This window comes from Ruditapes philippinarum, unplaced genomic scaffold (assembly GCF_026571515.1).
Source record: "Ruditapes philippinarum isolate M1 unplaced genomic scaffold, ASM2657151v2 ctg9_1_1_1_1, whole genome shotgun sequence".
Classification (NCBI taxonomy): domain Eukaryota; kingdom Metazoa; phylum Mollusca; class Bivalvia; order Venerida; family Veneridae; genus Ruditapes; species Ruditapes philippinarum.
The window spans coordinates 403,974-425,556 of NW_026865571.1; the positions used below are offsets into that span (position 1 = coordinate 403,974).

General features: G+C 33.9%; 1 protein-coding gene and 1 long non-coding RNA gene across 2 annotated transcripts in view; one reads left to right on the forward strand and one right to left on the reverse strand.

The window, feature by feature from the left end:
• Positions 1 to 4,821, reverse strand: part of LOC132729579 (sushi, von Willebrand factor type A, EGF and pentraxin domain-containing protein 1-like) — a 71,048-nt gene extending 66,227 nt beyond the window's left edge. Inside the window, exon 1 of the mRNA XM_060715363.1 lies at positions 4,687 to 4,821. Within this exon, the coding sequence (XP_060571346.1) occupies positions 4,687 to 4,723 (37 nt within the window). The 5' untranslated portion in view covers positions 4,724 to 4,821. The remainder of the gene's footprint in view (positions 1 to 4,686) is intronic.
• LOC132729580 (uncharacterized) overlaps positions 1 to 21,583 on the forward strand; it is a 35,449-nt gene that overhangs the window by 8,000 nt on the left and 5,866 nt on the right. The gene's annotated exons all lie outside the window — the stretch shown is intronic.

Below are 21,583 nucleotides of genomic sequence, written 5' to 3' on the forward strand. Positions count from 1 at the left end.
TTTGCTTAATATCAGGACGGCAGCATTTACTTGTTGATGTCGAGTTAATTAGAAAATCTTTTTCAGATATGATGTTTTCTTTGTCTAAATGGAATATTTTTCTGTGTTTAGGGAAAAAAACATTTTCTAGAAATGTCAGGTAAAGCCTATCTATCTAGAAATGTTAAGTAAAGTCTATCTATTCCAGGCCTTCACTGGAGCACTTTTAGAATCTGTCCACAGCAAAATCCATGTTATATAATCCTAACCATAACCCTCTAACCTTAACCCATAGCACTAACCCTAACCCTTAACCATAACCCTAGAAGTGATTTGAGTGATTTTTAGAGAAACATAAACTGATAAATATGAAAGAAATACATTTGTGTAAAATATTAAAAATAGCTGTGGACATAATTATTTTAAAGTCTAGCCGTAAAATTTAGTTTATAAGTTATTTTTCAGTTCATTGTTATTGCTATTATGCGAATCAAGTTTTACTTTCTTGAACACCTTATTTGATCTCATTAATATTGCGATTTATGTGTCATTTATAACGTTGACCCTTGATCAGGTCTAGTATATCGCCAGATTAGTGCATGATGCACCAGTATGTGTATGATGCACTATTTGGTGTATTGTATGATGCACCAATTGGTGTACCAGACTATCATTCAAATCTTTCATTCTTTGAAGACCCATTATTTTGTAAAAATGAATAGGGAACGATCTGAGAAAAGCATCGTATACGTCACTGATAAGAGACCTGTTCTAAAAATAGCCACATATCGATAACTTTCGGACAAGGAAACTGGTAAATCTACATGTAGATTATACAACATGTAATGGTTACGAATACTTTTATTCACATTTCTCTCAATGGAAATGATTGTCCTGGAGTTAACTTGCGTAAAGCATGATTGAGATGGTTTAAAACCATCAGGAAAATAAAGCCGATATGGTGAAAAAGAAATAACTTACGGGACAATACTTTCCCTGCATGTCAATTTGAGAAAAATGCCGGCGCTTGGCAATTTGTTTTTGTTTCACTGTTTATCAAAATTAGAAATGGTGATATGATATGGTATGATTTTAAGAAATTGGGACTAAAAATGAAAGAGTATCTTTCTGTCCCAGATATACCGTACAAAATTTTGTTTCTATGTAAAATACGCAAATTGGAGAAGTCATGAATCTATCCACCAAAGTGCTAGGAGTATTAGATTAATGATTAATATCTTAATTCTTTAATAATTTTAGAATAAGCAAAACTCTGCATTTTTCCTATTTTACCTAATAACAAGAGCGATCAGTAATCACATGTGTCGCCTCATGATGGCCAATTTCATGTTGGGACAAATTTTGTGACAGACGGACAGACAGACGGAAAGTGCACAACTAGACTTGGTACTGATCATTCCTGTAAAGTTTGGATAAAATTGCACCAGTAGTTTATGAGGAGTAGTCCGGACAAGCTTTTGCCTATCGGCAACACACAGAAAAAAACACCTTTTTATCAAAGGGCCATAACTTGGCCAAAAATCATTCAACCAGAAAACCCGTGCAATATGCGCAAGGACTTGAGCTACAAATCAATCCTGTAAAGTTTCATTGAAATTGCATAAGTGGTATAAGAGAAGTAGTCCGGACAAACTTTAAAAATAAAAATTATTAAAGGGCCATCACTCTGACAAAAATCATTGAACCGGAAAATGCTGACAATATGCACAACTAGACTTGGTACTGATCATTCCTGTAAAGTTTGGATAAAATTGCACCAGTAGTTTATGAGGAGTAGTCCGGACAAGCTTTTGCCTATCTGGCAACACACAGAAAAAAACACCTTTTTATCAAAGGGCCATAACTTGGCCAAAAATCATTCAACCAGAAAACCCGTGCAATATGCGCAAGGACTTGAGCTACAAATCAATCCTGTAAAGTTTCATTGAAATTGCATTAGTGGTATAAGAGAAGTAGTCCGGACAAACTTTAAAAATAAAAATTATTAAAGGGCCATAACTCTGACAAAAATCATTGAACCGGAAAATGCTGACAATATGCACAACTAGACTAGGAACTGATCATTCCTGTAAAGTTTGGATGAAATTGCACCAGTAGTTTATGAGGAGTAGTCCGGACAAGCTTTTGTGTACCTGGCAACACACATAAAAAAACACCTTTTTATCAAAGGGCCATAACTCGGCCAAAAATCATTCAACCGGAAAACCCGTGCAATATGCGCAAGGACTTGAGCTACAGATCAATCCTGTAAAGTTTCATTGAAATTGCATTAGTGGTATAAGAGAAGTAGTCAGGACAAACTTTAAATTAAATATTATTAAAGGGCCATAACTCTGACAAAAATCATTGAACCGGAAAATGCTGACAATATGCACAACTAGACTTGGAACTGATCATTCCTGTAAAGTTTGGATGAAATTGCACCAGTTGTTTATGAGGAGTAGTCCAGACAAGTTTTGTGACGGACGGACAGACAGACGACGGAGAAGTGATCCCTATATGTCGCCACTACTCCGCAGAGGCGACACAAAAATGCCGATTATAGTGCCGATTATAGTATTTATTTTATCAGAAATAATGTATACGTACGTGCATGCTTGCATGTATATTTAAACTGAATTGACAATTGAGGTCTGTGATTTAACATACGCTGTTTACGTATAGACAATAAAATACATTTGTTTTTTATTTTATGTCTCACACAAAATATTTGTTGTTACAAGAGCGATCAGTAATCACATGTGTCGCCTCATGATGGCCAATTTCATGTTGGGACAAATTTTGTGACAGACAGACAGACAGACGGACAGTGCACAACTAGACTTGGTACTGATCATTCCTGTAAAGTTTGGATAGAATTGCACCAGTAGTTTATGAGGAGTAGTCTGGACAAGCTTTTGCGTATCTGGCAACACAGAAAAAAACACCTTTTTATCAAAGGGCCATAACTCGGCCAAAAATCATTCAACCAGAAAACCCGTGCAATATGCGCAAGGACTTGAGCTACAGATTAATCCTGTAAAGTTTCATTGAAATTGCATTAGTGGTATAAGAGAAGTAGTCCGGACAAACTTTAAAAATAAAAATTATTAGAGGGCCATCACTCTGACAAAAATCATTGAACCGGAAAATGCTGACAATATGCACAACTAGACTTGGTACTGATCATTCCTGTAAAGTTTGGATGAAATTGCACCAGTAGTTTATGAGGAGTAGTCCGGACAAGCTTTTGTGTATCTGGCAACACACAGAAAAAAACACCTTTTTATCAAAGGGCCATAACTGGGCCAAAAATCATTCAACCGGAAAACCCGTGCAATATGCGCAAGGACTTGAGCTACAGATCAATCCTGTAAAGTTTCATTGAAATTGCATTAGTGAAAAAAGAGAAGTAGTCCGGACAAACTTTAAAAATAAAAATTATTAAAGGGCCATAACTCTGACAAAAATCATTGAACCGGAAAATGCTGACAATATGCACAACTAGACTTGGTACTGATCATTCCTGTAAAGTTTGGATGAAATTGCACCAGTAGTTAATGAGGAGTAGTCCGGACAAGTTTTGTTACGGACGGACAGACGGACGACGGAGAAGTGATCCCTATATGTCGCCACTACTCCGTAGAGGCGACACAAAAATCATCGCCAATTACTGGTGCATTTTTAAACTTTGTTTTATTGACAAGGTGTAAAGATGTATATAGAGGCCAGAGCAGATCTTGTGTGTAGTTGTCCCTTTTCTTTTCACACTAAATTCCATTTCCAACTTGTTTGCATTCTACAATTTCTTAAAATATTGCATGTAAACAAAGTAAATATACCGAAAGTCAGTACAGGTGATGTAGTGGTGATTAGGTAAAATCTATTTTTAGAACAGTGTTACCTTCATAACGAAGGCTATTACTATAGACAATATCCATAGAAATATCCTGAAACTAAAGATATTGACGTAAACACTGGCAATTCTTGCACTTTTTTGAAAATCTGCATGATACACTAATTGGTGCATCCCAAATTTGGAAGTGGTTATTTTTTTACTTTCCAGTCAAGAGACAATTTTAAAACTAATTAAAGTATACCTGATCAGAATAATAACTAGATATGAAAAATGGAAATGAATTTATGTCTGAAAGTTACAATTTTTCCGTGGATAAAAACATTTAAATCTCCTGAAGTTCATTTAGATCAGAAGTTGTGTTTATTCTTTGTCAACAAAACTGACTATTACCAATCATTACCAATGTTCTGTGCAGGTGCCAAAAACATGATTATAAATAAACAACATATTATTTACAGAAACACATTTATCAACATTTTTATTCACCGATCAGTGTATGATTGAATACATCAATTTGTGTATTATGTACCAATTTGTGTATCATGCACTAATCTGGCGATATCCTAGACCTGTTGATTGGAAATAAAAGTTGTTCTATTCTAATTTCTATTCTTAACATATTGTCTTGATATATTTTCTCTGAAATTAAACTTTATTAGATAATTGCAAACAATATGCAACCCACAATTTTTCACTTTTTATTCGCTAGTGATCGTAACTCTGGATATATGTCTCTATTTGGGGCCGAAATGCCTCGAAAACGTTTTAATTATGGGACGAATCGGTTGATTACCAAAATTCTAAACTAACTTATAAAATAAATATGTTTACAATATCAAAACACTTACCATAAAGAATGATAAATAAAATCACTTTTGCAGCCATATTTTAATGCGCCACAAGCTCACAATTTGTAACAGTTTCAGTTTGAAAAGCTTAAATTAGGTTAAATTAGTCACTTTTTGTCCGGATTATCTCTTCCGGGTCGGTATACTTTGCAGACGACTTCGAGACAAGTTAAACATAGAGGAATTTTGCAGGAAGGGTTTTAGAAATTAGATTATAAGGAAAATCTGTATTTTGCAGACAGAATGAATGTTGAATTTTGCAGACAAGTTAAACTAAGAAGGAATTTGCAGACAAGTTAGATACAGTATAGAAAAAAATTTGCAGACTAGTTTATCAACAATGGCAATTCAACATCAAATGTTTCAAGAAAAGCCAGTAATACCTATTGCATTCATGTTACATGAAAGGAAATTTCAAATCTGCCACGAACACTTTATCGGACTTATCAAAAGTAAAATTTCTAAATTAGACCAGAAAAATATTAATATTGTAACAGACCGTGAAAAGTGCAACTATCAACGCATTTGAAGAAAGATTAAACAATTCTCAAATTTTGATATGTTGGAATCATATTTTAAATAATTATGTAACAAGTTATGCTGCTAGATGGATTTAAGAAATAAAAGGAATTGATAACCCTTATTCTGGTGCAACCAATAATGTTACAAGTGTGAAGTGAAAGTTTAAATACCCAGTTAAAAAGACTTAATTATAGACAGGAAAGAGAAAAGAATCGATGAAATAGTATTATTTCTTTATTATATGCAAGGAAATGCCCTTTCGAATCTGATGTTAGGATTTTGTGGTGAAAGTGAATTGACTCTGATTTCCAAATTCAAGTATATGCAGCATTAGACCCAGATAGTCTGGATTACCTGCCCTTTTCTCTAGTACGACGGGAACCAGACTACAGACCCAGATACCATTATCCTGCTAATATCTATAATCCGAAGACTCACGGAAAGGGCCGAGTAGTTGCGATTGCTATTCTCCGGTCTCCTATCGGTAAATCCCGGTCTCTCCCGGTCTATTTTGACCGAGATTTACTAGAGACCGGCGAATAGTATCAACGTTTATTGTCCGATCTCTCCCGGTTTGGAGTAGATATTTTATTTGAAATCGTAACAAATAAATAAGTTTTTTTTCCAAAATTGAATGTTTGTCACTTACAATAATGAATTAACACAGATCATCTCTTAAATTTATTTATATATTATAATTATTATCATACAAAAACTTTCAATTCTAAAAATAACAAAAGCACTTTTCATTTTATTTATGTCTGATAAAAATAATAAATACATACAAAAAGGTACATTTTTATGGTATTAATGTGACACAATCAATTTTGAAACATTTTATTTAATTTGTTATTCGCGTTTAGTAAAGAGATTCTAAGTTACAAATTGGATTTTATGAATTATTTAATTGATTATTATTTTTTAAACAAATGGTTTAAGAATAATGAATATAATATATTGAAAGATTAATCATAATTTACTGACTTTTTTCAGTTAATTTTAGAATCATAATCGGTCAATATGACAATTAAATTTTTAAAATTTATATAATAAAAAAATTGTAATGAACGTAATAACTCAGTATTAAAATAACACATAAAACCACAGATTTATATCACGGATATAAATCCGTGCTAACAACAACAAAAATACATATTTAAAAAACAATTAATTTGAGACGAAATACATTATATACGAAAAAAAATCTTATATCAACACTTTTTTCATCTAGAAAGATCGAAAATTTTTAGAAGACCGGCACTGACCGGGCCAGTAAATATGATACAATTCGCCGGTCTCTCGAAAATTCCTGTCAAAATAGACCGGGAGAGACCGGAGACGGAAGCGACCGGACCGGAGAATAGTACATCCCTACTTTGAAGTTAAACATAGAGGGATTTTGCAGGAAGGGTTTTAGATAGGGGATTATAAGGGAAATCTGTATTTTGCAGACAGAATGAATGTTGAATTTTGCAGACAAGTTAAACTAAGAAGGAATTTGCAGACAAGTTAGATATAGAACAAAATATAACATGATAGGGGAATATAAGGAGAATCTGTATTTTGCAAACAGCATTTATGTTGAACTTTGCAGACAAGTTTGTCAACAATGGCAATTCAACATCCAATGTTTCAAGAAAAGCCAGTAATACCTATTGCATTCATGTTACATGAAAGGAAATTTCAAATCTGCCACGAACACTTTATCGAACTTAGCAAAAATTAGACCAGAAAAATATTAATATAGTAACAGACCGTGAAAAGGGCATTATCAACGCATTTGAAGAAAGATTAAACAATTCTCAAATGTTGGAATCATATTTTAAATGATATAAAATTCTGGGTGAAGAACCATGGAGACCGCGCTGATGACATAAAAGTTTATGAAATGAATATACGTACGCTCTTACAATGCCACAATAAAGATGAATACCAAAAGAACTATGAAGAAATGAAATCTAAATGGAGTGAGGCATTTGTGACATACTTTAATAAACATATAGATTACACCATAACAAGTTTTGCTGCTAGATGGATTTTAGAAATAAAAGGAGTTTATTACCCTTATTCTGGTGTAACCAATAATGTAAGTGAAAGTTTAAATGCCCAGTTAAAAAGACTTATAGACAGGAAAGAGAAAAGAATCGATGAAATCGTATTATTTCTTAATTACAGTATATGAAAGGAAATGCCCTTTCGAATCTGATGTTAGGATTTTGTGGTGAAAGTGAATTGACTCTGATTTCCAAATTCAAGTATGCAGCATTAGACCCAGATACCATTATCCTTCCAAAAATGTATGTCATCCTGATAAACATCGGAAGATAGACTGGTTTCCTGCGCACTTCTTTTGGATGGTCAGGGAACCAGATTACAGATGACCTTAAACTTCTATATTAATTTTTATATAGATCTATATTTATATAAAATACCCATATTTCGACACCTTACGATTTAGTTTTATTTTATGTACATATCCCAATTTAAAAAAAATAAAAAAGCAAAATTAATTCCAGTAACAGAAGTTATTATGAGAACTAAAAGACATACTGATTAAAAGGTGTGAACCAATTAGTAATAAAGGGTCTGTACCTTGTTTATTGTTATTTCAAAGTGTCAATTCATGTTGTGTATTCAATTTGTTTATCTATGTGATATCTTGGTAAAAATATCTTGAACGACAATGATATTTATAGTAATATTACCCTGTATTATTTATTACTTACTTATGTTCTGTTCTTATAAATCTCAGACTCATTAATTATAGGGTTTTTTTTCTTACGTTTTTAATATGTAAAGATAAGAAAGATTAAAAAAAGGAGCTTTGAAAAAATTAAATTTGAAAATTTATAGAATTGTAGGGCCTATGTAGCATGATATCAAACCTAAATAACAATTTAAAAATTTATTTTATCAAAACATATATTTGATTATAAATAAATTTATTATAAAGTTTCAACAAAATGTAAGGCCAAAATGTTTATTGTCTGCAAGTTCCTTCTTTGAGTATATTGTCTGCAAAATCCTTCTCTGTTTTACATGTCTGCATATAGCCTGGGTTCCAGTCTGTCGATTTTTTATGTGCTTCTGTTTGGCAAATCGACACTTGATACTATCAAAACCAGAGATGTTGTGTTATCTATGACGATCGACTATGATGCGCGTATGTTTAAAATAAGCAAAAAAAATATCAACGCCTGAATCCCAGGCTAGTCTGCATAGTCTGCCTGCATCTATATCTATATATAAATGTAGATATATATACACACATACATATATATGTGTTTCACTGAGGAATAATTTAAAATGTTTTAATTAAATACTTCAAATTTGAAACATTTATGTCTGAGGACAAGTTTTAATTTATTGTGTATTATATAAAATAGGACTTGGATTATATTTTAAATACTTTTTCTATAAATTGAAAATTATTGTTATTGTTTGTTTTTTCTTGTTTTCAATAATTATTATAGATATATCTATAATTATCCTTGTGTAATTATGTTCATATACTTATTAAGAAAGATGAAACATAACCATTTTGCAAATACTTTTTATAAAAACTTTCATGAATATTGTTTTACTTGTATAAGAATCATAATAGATCTTCTATATACATTAAATAAAATGCTATTAAACTTCACATTGAACGTTATTCCTTTTTTTATTACACAGCTTACCAACTGATCAACAAAATAATTGCCCATTCACACCTTTTGACCAGTTGACAAGGGATTAAACATCCCCTATATAATCTATATTGTCTGCAAAATTTAAAACCCTTCTTTATTTAACTCGTCTGCAAAATCCCTCTATGTTTAACTTGTCTGCAAAGTCGTCTGCAAAGTATACCGACCCCAACTTCCTTTATCGGAGGGAACCAGATTACGGATGACAGAGCTCCAAACGCCTTAAAACTTCTATATTTTTTTTTATATATATATATATTTATATAAAATACCCATATTTCGATCGACACCATACGATTAAGTTTCATTTTATGTACATATCCTAATTAAAAAAAAACATAAAAGCAAAATGAATTCCAGTAACAGAAGTTATTATGAGAACTATAAGACATGTTCAGTGTTATCACAAGAACTCCAGGACATTTGAAAAATCGTGTATAAATTTTTTAGCCGGGGCTTTATGTTTGAAATTTTGCATTATAATTAGATTATTATGTATGGCAAGGATGGAGACCAGAAATGAACAGGTCAATAAACGTGCGAATTGGCAAGTTATTTGGAAATTTTACTCAAAACTACCAGATTTTAAGCAAGAAGCGATGAAAAATGGCCTATGAATTAGTTTTAGACACATAATACAACCTGTAAGGCAAGCTTTATCATTAAAGTTGAATTTGGCACATACAACTCATTTTTTAAAGATGAAAATTATCATTTTTGATGAGTGATTTTTGTAGTATATAGAAAAGTTTTCCGACGAACTCCGTGACAGTTAAATCACATGTAAGAGAACTCCCCCGTGCTTTGGCGGCGAACTACAAGAAACCGTGTCAATGTTTGCTAAGTGAATAGAAGATAAATGGTTAGTAAACGTAGTTTTGAAATTATTCTAGCACAGCCATTTGCAGGAGAGGCAGATGGGCAAGGTTCTCTTGTGGTGCATGATACAGGTGGCTACTGAAACTGCTTCAGCATCTCCGCTAGCGGTGCAAGAAAGATTAGCTACATTTAATGGCTCCAATTAAGAAATATTTATGCCGTTGGGATTCAACGGAAATAAGCCCGAAACGTCAAAATCCATGGGCAGCATTGTCAAAAGTGGTGACAGACTCCCAAGCGGATTTGAACGCTCCGGTGAAATTCTTTTTCGTAAGCACTTCTCCAATGTGGTTCAAGTTGCATAAGTTAAATCTGCCTTTTCCACGACGACTTCATGTGTGGGAAGAAACTGACATCGCACGACTGTATTTTATGCGTTGCGCATATGCACATCGCCACTTAAAAATGCATCGCAGGAATTGTTATACTGTTTGGGCTCGTAATTTTACTGCAGACAATATCGCTGGGAGGTTTCCGCCCAAACAAGAGAACTGGTTTTGTCATACACTTAGTATTAATGAAAGCAGGGAAATGTTACAGGAATGCAACACATATAAGTCTGTGTCTATCCAACCATTCACACTGTTGCCAGAAATAGCTTCTGGAAACTGGTGAATACCGGCGTCTCGTAGCCTCTCGCCTGGAAATACAATCAATGGAGGAACATAGTCGCCAAAAGCGTTAAGACATACCATTTCAGTTAGTTGTATTTTGCTATATTATATACGTGACGAGCACCTTTTTTGGCAAGAACCTTTCCGGTTTTGAAATCACTCCCGTCCTCATTGAATATGCGAAGTGGTTCATTATTAAGAACCTTGTGATCGGGTATTTCTTTTGCCAGGTAAGAATAATCCAGCAAACCATCCATCAATCATGGCCTTGTTAACGATTGCCCTCGGTCCTAAGATTCTTTATGAAACGCACCCCAGATCATTGCATAGCTTTAGCGTAACTCTGGGTGTTGCCTCTTTCAAGAATGCACAGAATCCTGGCTTGTTATTCTTTAAAGGGTTCTGGTGACCGTCAATATCCATAATGACCTTGACCTCATTCAGAATTTCATTTTGGGTAAGGGGGTAACCAACTGATGCCATAAGTATGAGGACAGTCCATGGGCCTGGACGCACCCACCCCTCCGCCCTTGTCAATCAACATTGTCCTTGCTTTATTTCTAGACATTGCACTTGTCTTAACCATGGTAAGAGCTGTTGCCAATTCTGTAGAATATTGACGCCGCTACTTGATAAACTGTTGGGCCGACAGAATTTGGCCAATAAGTAAAAAATATATGTATTAAAGTGGCATTATGCTCATTTTTTCACTGTCAAGTTGAGTTTAATTAGTAATATATTCGAAGAGATTGACTACCAATAATTGATATGAAAATTTGTTAAGAATAAAATATAAAAACTACCTAAATTTTAAAACAACTGCCCCACGGAGATTTAATTACAAAAAAGAAAGAAAAACAAGCTCATTAAGGAAGATCGGCATTCAATGAACACAACCCCACACAACCTACCGGCAAGGAGCAATTAATACTTGGGATATTTCCATTAAATTGGTATATTTGAAATGACTTAACTTACACAACCTACCGATATTTGCCTTTACCGGTCACCTTTTGCGCTAATAATGACTAACGCAACTAAAACAAGATCTATTCACTACTTGTCACAGATAAACGTATGCAATCGCTTAAAATGACATTTATTTTGATTACAACACCGCAAGAAATAGAGTGTAACCCGTTAAAACTGCACAGGATAGGCATTGTTTTTAATAAATAACGTATACTGTAGATCTACCTTCTTTTGGTTCGCTTTTGAGATAGTTCCAGGACACTTGATGACATCAGAAGTGATGTAAAATAACTGTTCTGTACTAAAAAATGAACATGATAATACATTATAATTACGTGTATTACTGTCCATAACTACCGATAGTCGATGTTACCCGACGTTGCTCTAGCTCTATAATTATATGTATAATAAATATAGATCTACATGTGCTTGGATTGACAAATATGTGTCCAGTTTCGGCACATGACTTGTTTCGACTCGTTCAATGTTGTTTTTTCTAAATTGTAAGCCTAGTTAGGTGTTAGCTAATATACACACCCCAATTAGTGTACATGTAATAACCAGTTTTACCTTCATGCAGATCATTAACAGAACGGAAAATTGGATTTAGCTTCAAGAGCATGCACTACCTTTTGTAGAAGTTTCATCTAGATATAAAATACATGTATTAGTATGCTTTTTGAACCAAACTGTCAATCAGCTTGTGCTGCTCTCCCATCCTTGTTGACGTCAGTTCAATCGAACGTTTGCCAAGGCCTCTGAATCTGGTGGTTTGTAAGTCTTAGAAATGAAAGGTTACTTTTCACACGCACGCACGCACGCACGCACACACACACACACCAACACACACACACACACACACATTTCTTAGCCTCTGATTTAATTAATTCGTCCATGCAAAACCATTTTTACAGAGTCACAAAAGCGTGCCGCTTATGTGATAAATATTTTTTATGAAACTTGAAATATGGATAGTTGGCAGTATGGAGATTTTGCACATCATTTTTTCTTTCTTCCACATTTGTTAAAAATATTGTTGCTATGAGACTTAAAATACTGAGAAAAAAACACAACAATATATTTGGACCCATTTATGATTTGAATTGAATAAAATATTTTAACTAAACATGAAACATGAATACATCATACATTATGATGTGGGGAACCAGTTAAACACGTGAGTACTTAAGGTTTGCACTCAGTTTGTCTGTTCATCTGTCCACAAGTCTGTGATTATAAATATGGATAGATGGCAGTTCGGAGATTCAATATGCACATCATTTTCTTCTAACAAATCTGGTTGCTATGGTTACATATTGTTGCACTACGGTCCAGCTATATGGTACCACGTCCCTTTAATCTTCTTAAAAATGTAATGTGGTAACGTGCTCAAGACTTGGTGGCTAATAATCGGAATGGACTGTAGAGAACGATATTGTATTTACGAACAATGAAATGATCACAATTATAACAATGTTCTATATAAAATAGAAATAGAAATTGTTAGGGTTGGGGGGGGGGGGCTGATGATACTTGTTTTGGATGGCTGTCAAAGCCTATCCTGAAATATGTTATTACGACATCTGTCAATAGTGGGCTACTCTGTATAACTCTGTATGGCTAAGACACTGCACCACACAGTACTTGATAATACTTCCTTACTTCTGTAGGTACGCCAGCTTAAGATTAAAATTGAGTCACAAAAAAGAAAGACTGTTCACAGTTTACTAATTTTAATTAGCGTTAAACTGTTAATGAATTCAAATCTGAAATATTCAAATAACAGTATTGTATATAACATCAACATATGTATATAATTCAATCCTAAATATCCTGTAGCTATATATATCTTATATAGACTTCACGTAAATTATTACCGCGACTGCCGTTTAATTTCAATTCAAAATGTGGAAACGTAAATATAAAGTTTGGTCGAGCCAGTGACCGTATTAATGTGAAACAAAAAAATATCAAGTTCTTATCAATTATTCTTAGACAATAATTGATTAAATGTAAAATAATAATGTAAAGACTTTGTTTTGTTTTGCCTTAGAAATAAATAAAATTTGCCGTTCAGAAGAACACGACAATAATGTAGACTAACCGAAAGTTAAATGAAAACTGACTGAAGTTGATCGTTTTCTGGCCTATTTATACCAAATCTGAGAAAACGAACATAAAAAGGTTCAAAAAAAGTTCAACTGTACGTTTTGGTCGGTGGACAATGTTCGACGTTCGAAAACTGATCATTTGACATTCGGAAACGATCACTTCCATTCACAAAGAACGCTGTCAACCAACCGAACGTCCGAACATCAACAATTCTTAGCTAAAGTTCTGTGAAAGTTTACATAAAAATACGATAAATTGAGACATATACTATTTATAAAAATGACTAGTACCATTGATTGACTATAAGTTTGTTGCTTTTGATGATACATAACTTTGAAACGGTTAGTTTACTGAGCTTCAGCAGCAATTGCTATTGACAACGGAAGTTATACAACCCATAATGCATTAGCGAACAACAACAACACCTGTCAAAGTTTACCGAGTAAAATTACTATAAATGCTACTTTTTAGCTAAATGTACGCTGTTTATAAGAAAATATGTAAACAATTAATGAAATAAATCATTTCTCTTTATAATTCTGACATTATTTATAGTTGTCAGTCTCTCAAATTAACAAAAGAAGCGTTTATCGGTACATGTAAACAATGCCGATAATGACATACGACCTGAGTAAACAAGTGAGATTATATCATTACCACCCACCCCCTCTTATTAAGGCAAAGCTCCTGCTGCCTTCTTACAATAACAAAAATAATGAAGTTTATGCATCTTTAACATAATCATCACAAAACTCGGGCATTGACCTTTAAGACTAATAATTAATGTTGGGAAGCTCCCTTTAAAGTAAAAGTACATAAAAGTATATGAAACACAGATAACGAAAATTGTGCATCTTATGTATAGGCACATTTAAACAGTTTCTCTTTCATTGATCAATACACAGTCTTAAATAGTCATTCAAATTAATTTACACCAATGTTATACATAGTTTTCATCAATAATAATAATGATTAAGTAATATAAATAGCACCAGGTTTAAAATCTAGATCTACTGTCAATGTCTATAAAGTCCATGTTCCATGTTTAGACAATTATGTCGTCTATGTAGACTAGACAGGTTACCCATTGTAGTCTTTGTAAGGCTAATTCCATTGTACGCTGAAAAGTACTGGCACTATTATTCAGGCCAAAAGGTAATCTGGTCATTTCATACTGTCCAAACTTGCAACAAAAAGCACTCTTAGGTATATCTGACTTCTTAAGTGGTATTTGAAAGTACCCACTAGTTAAGTCGAAGCAGCTAAAAAGGCTCGAACCAGCTACCGCATCCAGACAGTCCTGAATTCTTGGTAGAGGGAAACCATCAGGTGTAACAAGGCTGTTTACTTTTCGGTAATCTACGCATGGTCTTATGGCGCCTGACTTCTTTTTTACTAAAACTATAGGACTTGCCCAAGGTGAAGTACTTTCTTGTATTACACCCTTTTTAAGTAGGTCTTCTATAGCATTTTTTTCTGCTTCGGCATGCGCTAAAGGTACCCTTCGAGGTCTCTGTTTAATTGGCTTGGCATCGCCTGTGTTAATCGCATGCTCTGTCAAGTTTGTAAGCCCTATATCCCATTCATCCTTTGAGAATGTATCTTTATACTTAACTAATAGTCCTGCTACTTTTCTTTTCTCTAATTTAGTTTTACCATTAGTTGACCTTTCAAATAAGTCTTTTAGATGACCAGGAATTTCTTCTATTTCAGCTTCTATAGAGTCTGTTGAGTGCACTTGCGGCTCTAGAGTACTAACTCTTCTAATGCGACACAGATTACTTCCTTCACTCGCATTCTCTTCTTGAGCTATTACACTCACCACTCTTTCGATTCTTTCTGCTCTACCAATTACAGCATCTTGTCTTAATAATACATCACAAGAAAAAGGATTAAGAACACGAACTTTGCATGTTACACCATTATTGATATTCACAAGGGAGGTAGCCATTAATAACCTATACCTCTCTTTGAAACTATCAGTTGCCTCTATAATAAATTCAGCACACTGATTATTGTCATCAGCTTCTGATCTCTTTACAAAAACATCAACCAGTGCCTCGGACTGGCCAGGAATAGTTAAATTTTCAGCCACTACAACCTTTCTTGCTGCCTCACCCCTCCCTACTTGGAAGCATGGAATCTCAACCCCATCTAGAACTATTTTGTCTTCACTCAACAAAATATCTGCTGCCCCATTTTCACCACATCCCAACACATCATATCCTAGCAAGACGTCATCCTCAATTTCAGCTACCTTAGCTTCTTTGACGACTTCTAGAGTACCTAGTGTCATTGTGAATAGGGCTTCTCCCCAGTCAACTATGGGTTTTCCATTTGCAGCTCTTAAACTTGTAGTTTTTCTCAACTTTGGTTTAACCTCTTCCTTGATTTTATTGTAAATACGCGATGAAATCAGAGTTTTTGACGCACCAGTATCAGCAGTGAATACTACAGGTATGTCCTCAACAAATCCTTTTAAATATATACCGGCATATAAACGATTAACATTGTTAGAGTTAGAAAAAGAATCTTTACCAAGCTCAGTCAATTCTGGTTCATCAGTTATCTGCCCTTGGTCATTTTTTTCTACTGGGACCTCTCTTTGGGCACAAGAGTTGGTCCGTTGAAGTTTAAAGGTTCAGTATCTCGAGCCCATTTATTCTCTTGTTGATTCTTGTTATAGGACTTATTTCTTTGAATTCTTTCAGGGCAGTCTCTAGCAAAGTGTCCAATCTTGTGACATTGAAAGCACTCTACAGCTCTTTTCCCTCTAATTTGTTTATCTATTTTAGGCTCATTGGCTTTATTTTGTTCTAATCTGTTAAGTCGCTGTAAGATATCAGACATATTATATTCTTGATTGTTTTCATTCTGTTTTCCATGGTTTTCTCTTTTATGATTTGCAAATTCAGTAAAGGTATTGGGAAAGTGTTCCCTTCTTTGATTTCTCTGCTCATTGCTTTTGTGAGGTTCTGCTTCTGCTAAGGCGTCATCTTCATCACAAGCTCTCCTAGTGCTATTACGGTGTCTCCGCAAACTTCTGGTCTGTTCAAGATTCACTACATGAAACACAGCAGCATCAAGCGTCTCAGGCTCCTTATGATACTCTACTTCATAGCATACTTCATCATCGCGCAAAAAAAAGATAAAGATATTGAAAAAGGTGATTGACTGACTTTTGTTTTCAATAAAATCATATTTAAGTACTAAAAAATTAATGAAGATAAATAAAAACATTATCTTGAATAAAAATATCGAAGTCATGTCAACAAAGATGTTCTAAATATAGTACACGACTCTATTCTAAACGGTTCCCGCGAATGACGTCATACGAGGTCTTGCATGGAACCTAAATGTCATGGTCGACTGTAGTCGACTTAATTGATGTTTTACAGTTAAATAGGCAATTTTAATGACGGTATTAATATTTTGATACGTACTTTAATTGTTATAGAACGATATTAAAAATAATTGTTTTATCGTAAAATGCACAAGAGTTGATTGGATCAAGTGTATTTGCAAGTGAAAAATAAGAATAAATCAACTTATGTTATTCTGGTTAGGTTCGTAACGGGTCTTATCCAAAACTTTATTGCCGCATCAGGTGAAAAACAAAAATGTTAAATAGCGGCTTATAAAGTTTTGGAAGCCAGAACTAGAATTGACTATAAAATTGTTGCTTTTGATGATACATAACTTTGAAACGGTTAGTTTACTGAGCTTCAGCAGCAATTGCTGTGTAACTATAAGGGAAGGGTCACATATTTTAATTGAAATAAATTTTAAGGAGAGGATATTAAAATAAAAGTCATTGAGAAGATCAGAATTTTCAAATGAACAGATAAAGAGACTTATACATGTATAAGGTGTAAGTCTTGTTGTTTCATACTGTTTTGGTGACACTTTTGTTTGTGTCCCTTGTTGTTTTCTCGTATATGGTAAGTATCTTCCCTTTGCACTTAGTTTTATTTCTTTATTTCGCCCCCTCCCCCTTCCCTGAATTTTATATCCCCTTCCCCTGTGCCCGTTAACTTAGTGGTCCTATTAATCATTCAATTATTTATTTTCTTTGATTTTCTTCTCAGTTACATTTTAGTGATAAGCCTGACCCTGCTCTCCCTTGCGCCGTGTCCCGCTACCTAGATGACATTCTTAACAGGAATAATCCTTATGTCGATCAATTGGTTTCTAAAATATATCCCAGTGAACTTAAATTGAATAAAACAAACTCTTCAGACGTTATTACATCTTTTTTAGATTTAAACATTTCTATCATTAACAATACAATAGTAACTAAAATCTACGATAAAAGAGATGATTTTGATTTTAATATTGTTAACTTTCCACATTTAGATGGAGATGTACCTCATGCTACATCATATGGGGTGTATATTTCTCAATTAATTAGATTTGCTAGGGCGTGCAGTCGTGTTGATGATTTTAATGGGCGCAATTTATTTATTTCTTACAAACTTCTTAAACAAGGCTATCGCTATCATAAATTGCGTAAATATTTTACAAAGTTTTACCATCGTAATTCAGACTTAGTTTTAAAATTTAATTGTAATTTAAAAACTTTTTTACGACTAGGTATTAGCAAACCTGAATTCTATGGAGATGTGGTTTACAAACTTCGTAGGATCGTGGGTCATAGTAATTTTTCTGCCGTCTTCACTAAAATTATCAAACGGTTTATTAAAAGAGGTTATGACCCAATTATTTTAAGGCATACCGCATGCTTGGTGTTCAACCCTTTTACAGTTGGACGCTACGCTTTCCTCTTTTAATTACATCTGACGGACTAAGTGGGAGACTCTATGATGGACAGTTCTTAAAGCCCTTTGGGACTGAATTGTCTTAATGTTCGTCTTCTGTCTTGCTTCGTCGGGCCCTTGTAGGTGATTTTCTTGTTGCTCTGCCTTCCTTTAAGGCATCGAGTACTTTGGTAATGGTCATTAGGCTGTACCTTTTTATACATATTTACATAATGTTGTATGTGTTTTATTTATTTCGTCTAATGTAACCATGATCATTGTTAGAATTTCACTTGGCGGGGATTATTTTTATTTACACTTTAATGTCATTCAGAAACATATTGGGGCTAAGAGTGAGGTTTGGTGCGCTAAAAACCGGTTTAAACTCCCCTGCAGTGGTTTAACTACCACTGACCGTTCCAAGGCGGTACCCCTCTGTGTTCCTTCACGTGTTTTTTATGTCTGTTTTGTTACTTGTTTTGGATGATTACATGTTTTGTGATGTCTGTCTTGTTGGATTTTCGTTGACGGTAAGTATTTTTCTCACCCATTTACACCCCCACCTTTTCACCCTTACAGCCCTTGTCCCTTTAATTCCCTTATGGGCCCGTTTTAGTTGATATTATTTCACATTACATGTCCCACTCCTTTCACCCTTATGTCCGCTCTAGGTTTTTTGAGTGTGTCGGGGGCCGCGTCCTGTGAACGTTGCCTTTGCCTTGTTGATCTTTATTCTTGTTTTTTTTTAGGATCCTCCTTGGCTCCTTGCCAATGTTTCTTGTTCCTGCGTCGTGTGGGGGTTGCGTTCATTGAACGCTGCTTTTCCTTGTTCATCTTGTTTATCATATTTTATACATGTATACCGAACCGTAACAAACAGATAATGATTATCAATACAAGGTTCGGCAAGCAAGCAAAGAAATGTAAAGAAAACAGAAGAAACTTATCCACATTTCCACCCTCCAAAAAAAACACCAAAAAACGCCTGAAACTGCAAAAGCGAAACATAAATACACATGAGTGCCACAGACGGCTCTGGTAGGTGCAAGTGCTCCCTTGCGCCGGTTTAAACAGAATTCATCACTTCAACATAATAATGTTGAAATTTTTAATCAACACCCACAGATGTGTACAAAATACGGCGGTAACAATGTTTCTTTCAATGTGACACATTCGAGGTGCCGTGCAATGAAAAGCGGGAACTAGATAACATGGAATTTTAAATGGGTATCAGAGGTTTTGGTGTCATTTTGCGACATTCGTTCTAATAGACGACTATATACAGTAATTTAAACAGACTATTTCTCCCATCTGTCTTACATTGTTATGCTATTCTACGTCTAAAAACGGTCACTAAATTCCCGCTTGCTGCGTTTTTATCATAAACCCTGTCATATATGTGCGACAATTGCATTTTACTGAGGACTGTCTGAAATTCCATTTTTATAGTTTGAAATTTTTTTCAGAATTTTAAAGTTATTTTTGGTTGTTTTAAACTACTTCACCTACACAACTGTCCTCAATTTTTTTAAAGATAATAAACTAGAAATTGATATGGAGTGTAATATAAATTGAAATTCTTCTTTGCTTCATCATGTATAGTATAATTATAATTCATTAAGATGTACCTACAATTACATTGTATTTTCGTATGTGGGAAATCATGGCAGGGTTATAAAATAAAAAGGCAGTTCAGAAATTTCACCTAATGATCACAGATGTTCAAAAATCCAACTTTATAATTTCTAATTTGACAATTTAAACGGACTTTAACGCAGTATGATCTGACGTCGGACTTCATTTATATATAAACTATTTAATTTCTAAGTAAGATTATCAAAATTTCCTTTTCACATTTTATTTTTGATGCTGAAATATTCGTGTGTGAATAAAAGAGTTATTCCTGCAATAATTATCTTTTATCTTATTGTATGTACTGAGTAATGAACGTTAAATTAATTTATCTTAGGATATAAATATACTTAGAGCTATTTATTAACAAACTTAAAATGCGGAAATCACAATACTTATAATTATATGCCTAATAAATTGGAAAAAAATTAAGACTATATTCTTGAATTGGTCAAATTTCGGGATCCCTATATGTTTTAATACGATCCAAGCTTTTCTGAAAACTATATTCTTGAACTGGCCAATTCCTGGGATCTCTATATATTTTAATACGATCCCGGCTTTTCTGAAAACTATATTCTTGAACTGGTCAATTCCCGGGATCCCTATATGTTTTAATACAATCCCGGCTTATCTGAAAAATATCTTTTTAGACTGGTCAATTTCCGGGATCCCTATATTTTTTAATACGATCCCGAAAATCGTGAAAAAAATACGTTATTTTTAAAGATTTTTTATAACTACTACAAATCAATCTTTTTCAGAAATCTCTACAAAAACGTGGAAATGATGATGATAATAATAATAATACACCGAGAGTAGGTGGTCAATTCCCGGTATTACTATATGTTTAATACGATCCCGGGTCCCGACTTTTCTATAGGCGATCCGGGGATTTTTCCCCCACCCGTCATTCCTTCTGTATTTCCAATATGGCCGCTTTCAATAATTTTCAACGATTTAAAAAATTCAAGTGGAATATTTAGACTTCTGTTCGACTTTGAAGTATGATAATTTGGAACCTTGCATAAAAAACGGTTCTCTTTCAGGTAATTTAGACCGTTTCTTTGAAACTTTTCTAGTTTTCGCTCCCAACAACTTCTAATTGGGAAGCGTCCGTGCATAAAAATGCAGTTCGTGGTTGGACTCGGAAAAAGACAGCGCCCGTCCAAAATTATCTCGGTGTCTCTTTGACAAATCTAATTAGTTGGACTATCAGTCTCTCAAATTAACAAAAGAAGCGTTTATCGGTACATGTAATTAATGTAAAGAATGCCGATAATGACATACGACCTGAGTAAACAAGTGAGATTATATCAATAAAGACTTAAAATGTTGCAAAAACAAATATTTGGATCTTTCTATAATTTTATAACCACTTTACTGTTTTCCTTCAATGGCAATCTGTTATTATTTTAAATGTACTAGATAATTTCTTCATAAACATACAGTAGGATAGCAATATGGAGATGATGTTCTTAAAATTGTCCATTTCGTCCCGAAATGAAGTTCTTAAGGTTTATCCTCTGTATGTCCGCCTGTTTGTCCGTCCATCACTAAAATATGTATCCTAAGATCATTTTTAAGTACGTTTGAAACAAATTTTCTTTTGAAACAAAGTTTCTTAAATAAAGCAAAACATCAGTTATACATACAGTCCTATGCATTAACCAAAGTTTTCCAGTTTTCCCCAAAAATTTCCTATCTCTGGCCAGTGATT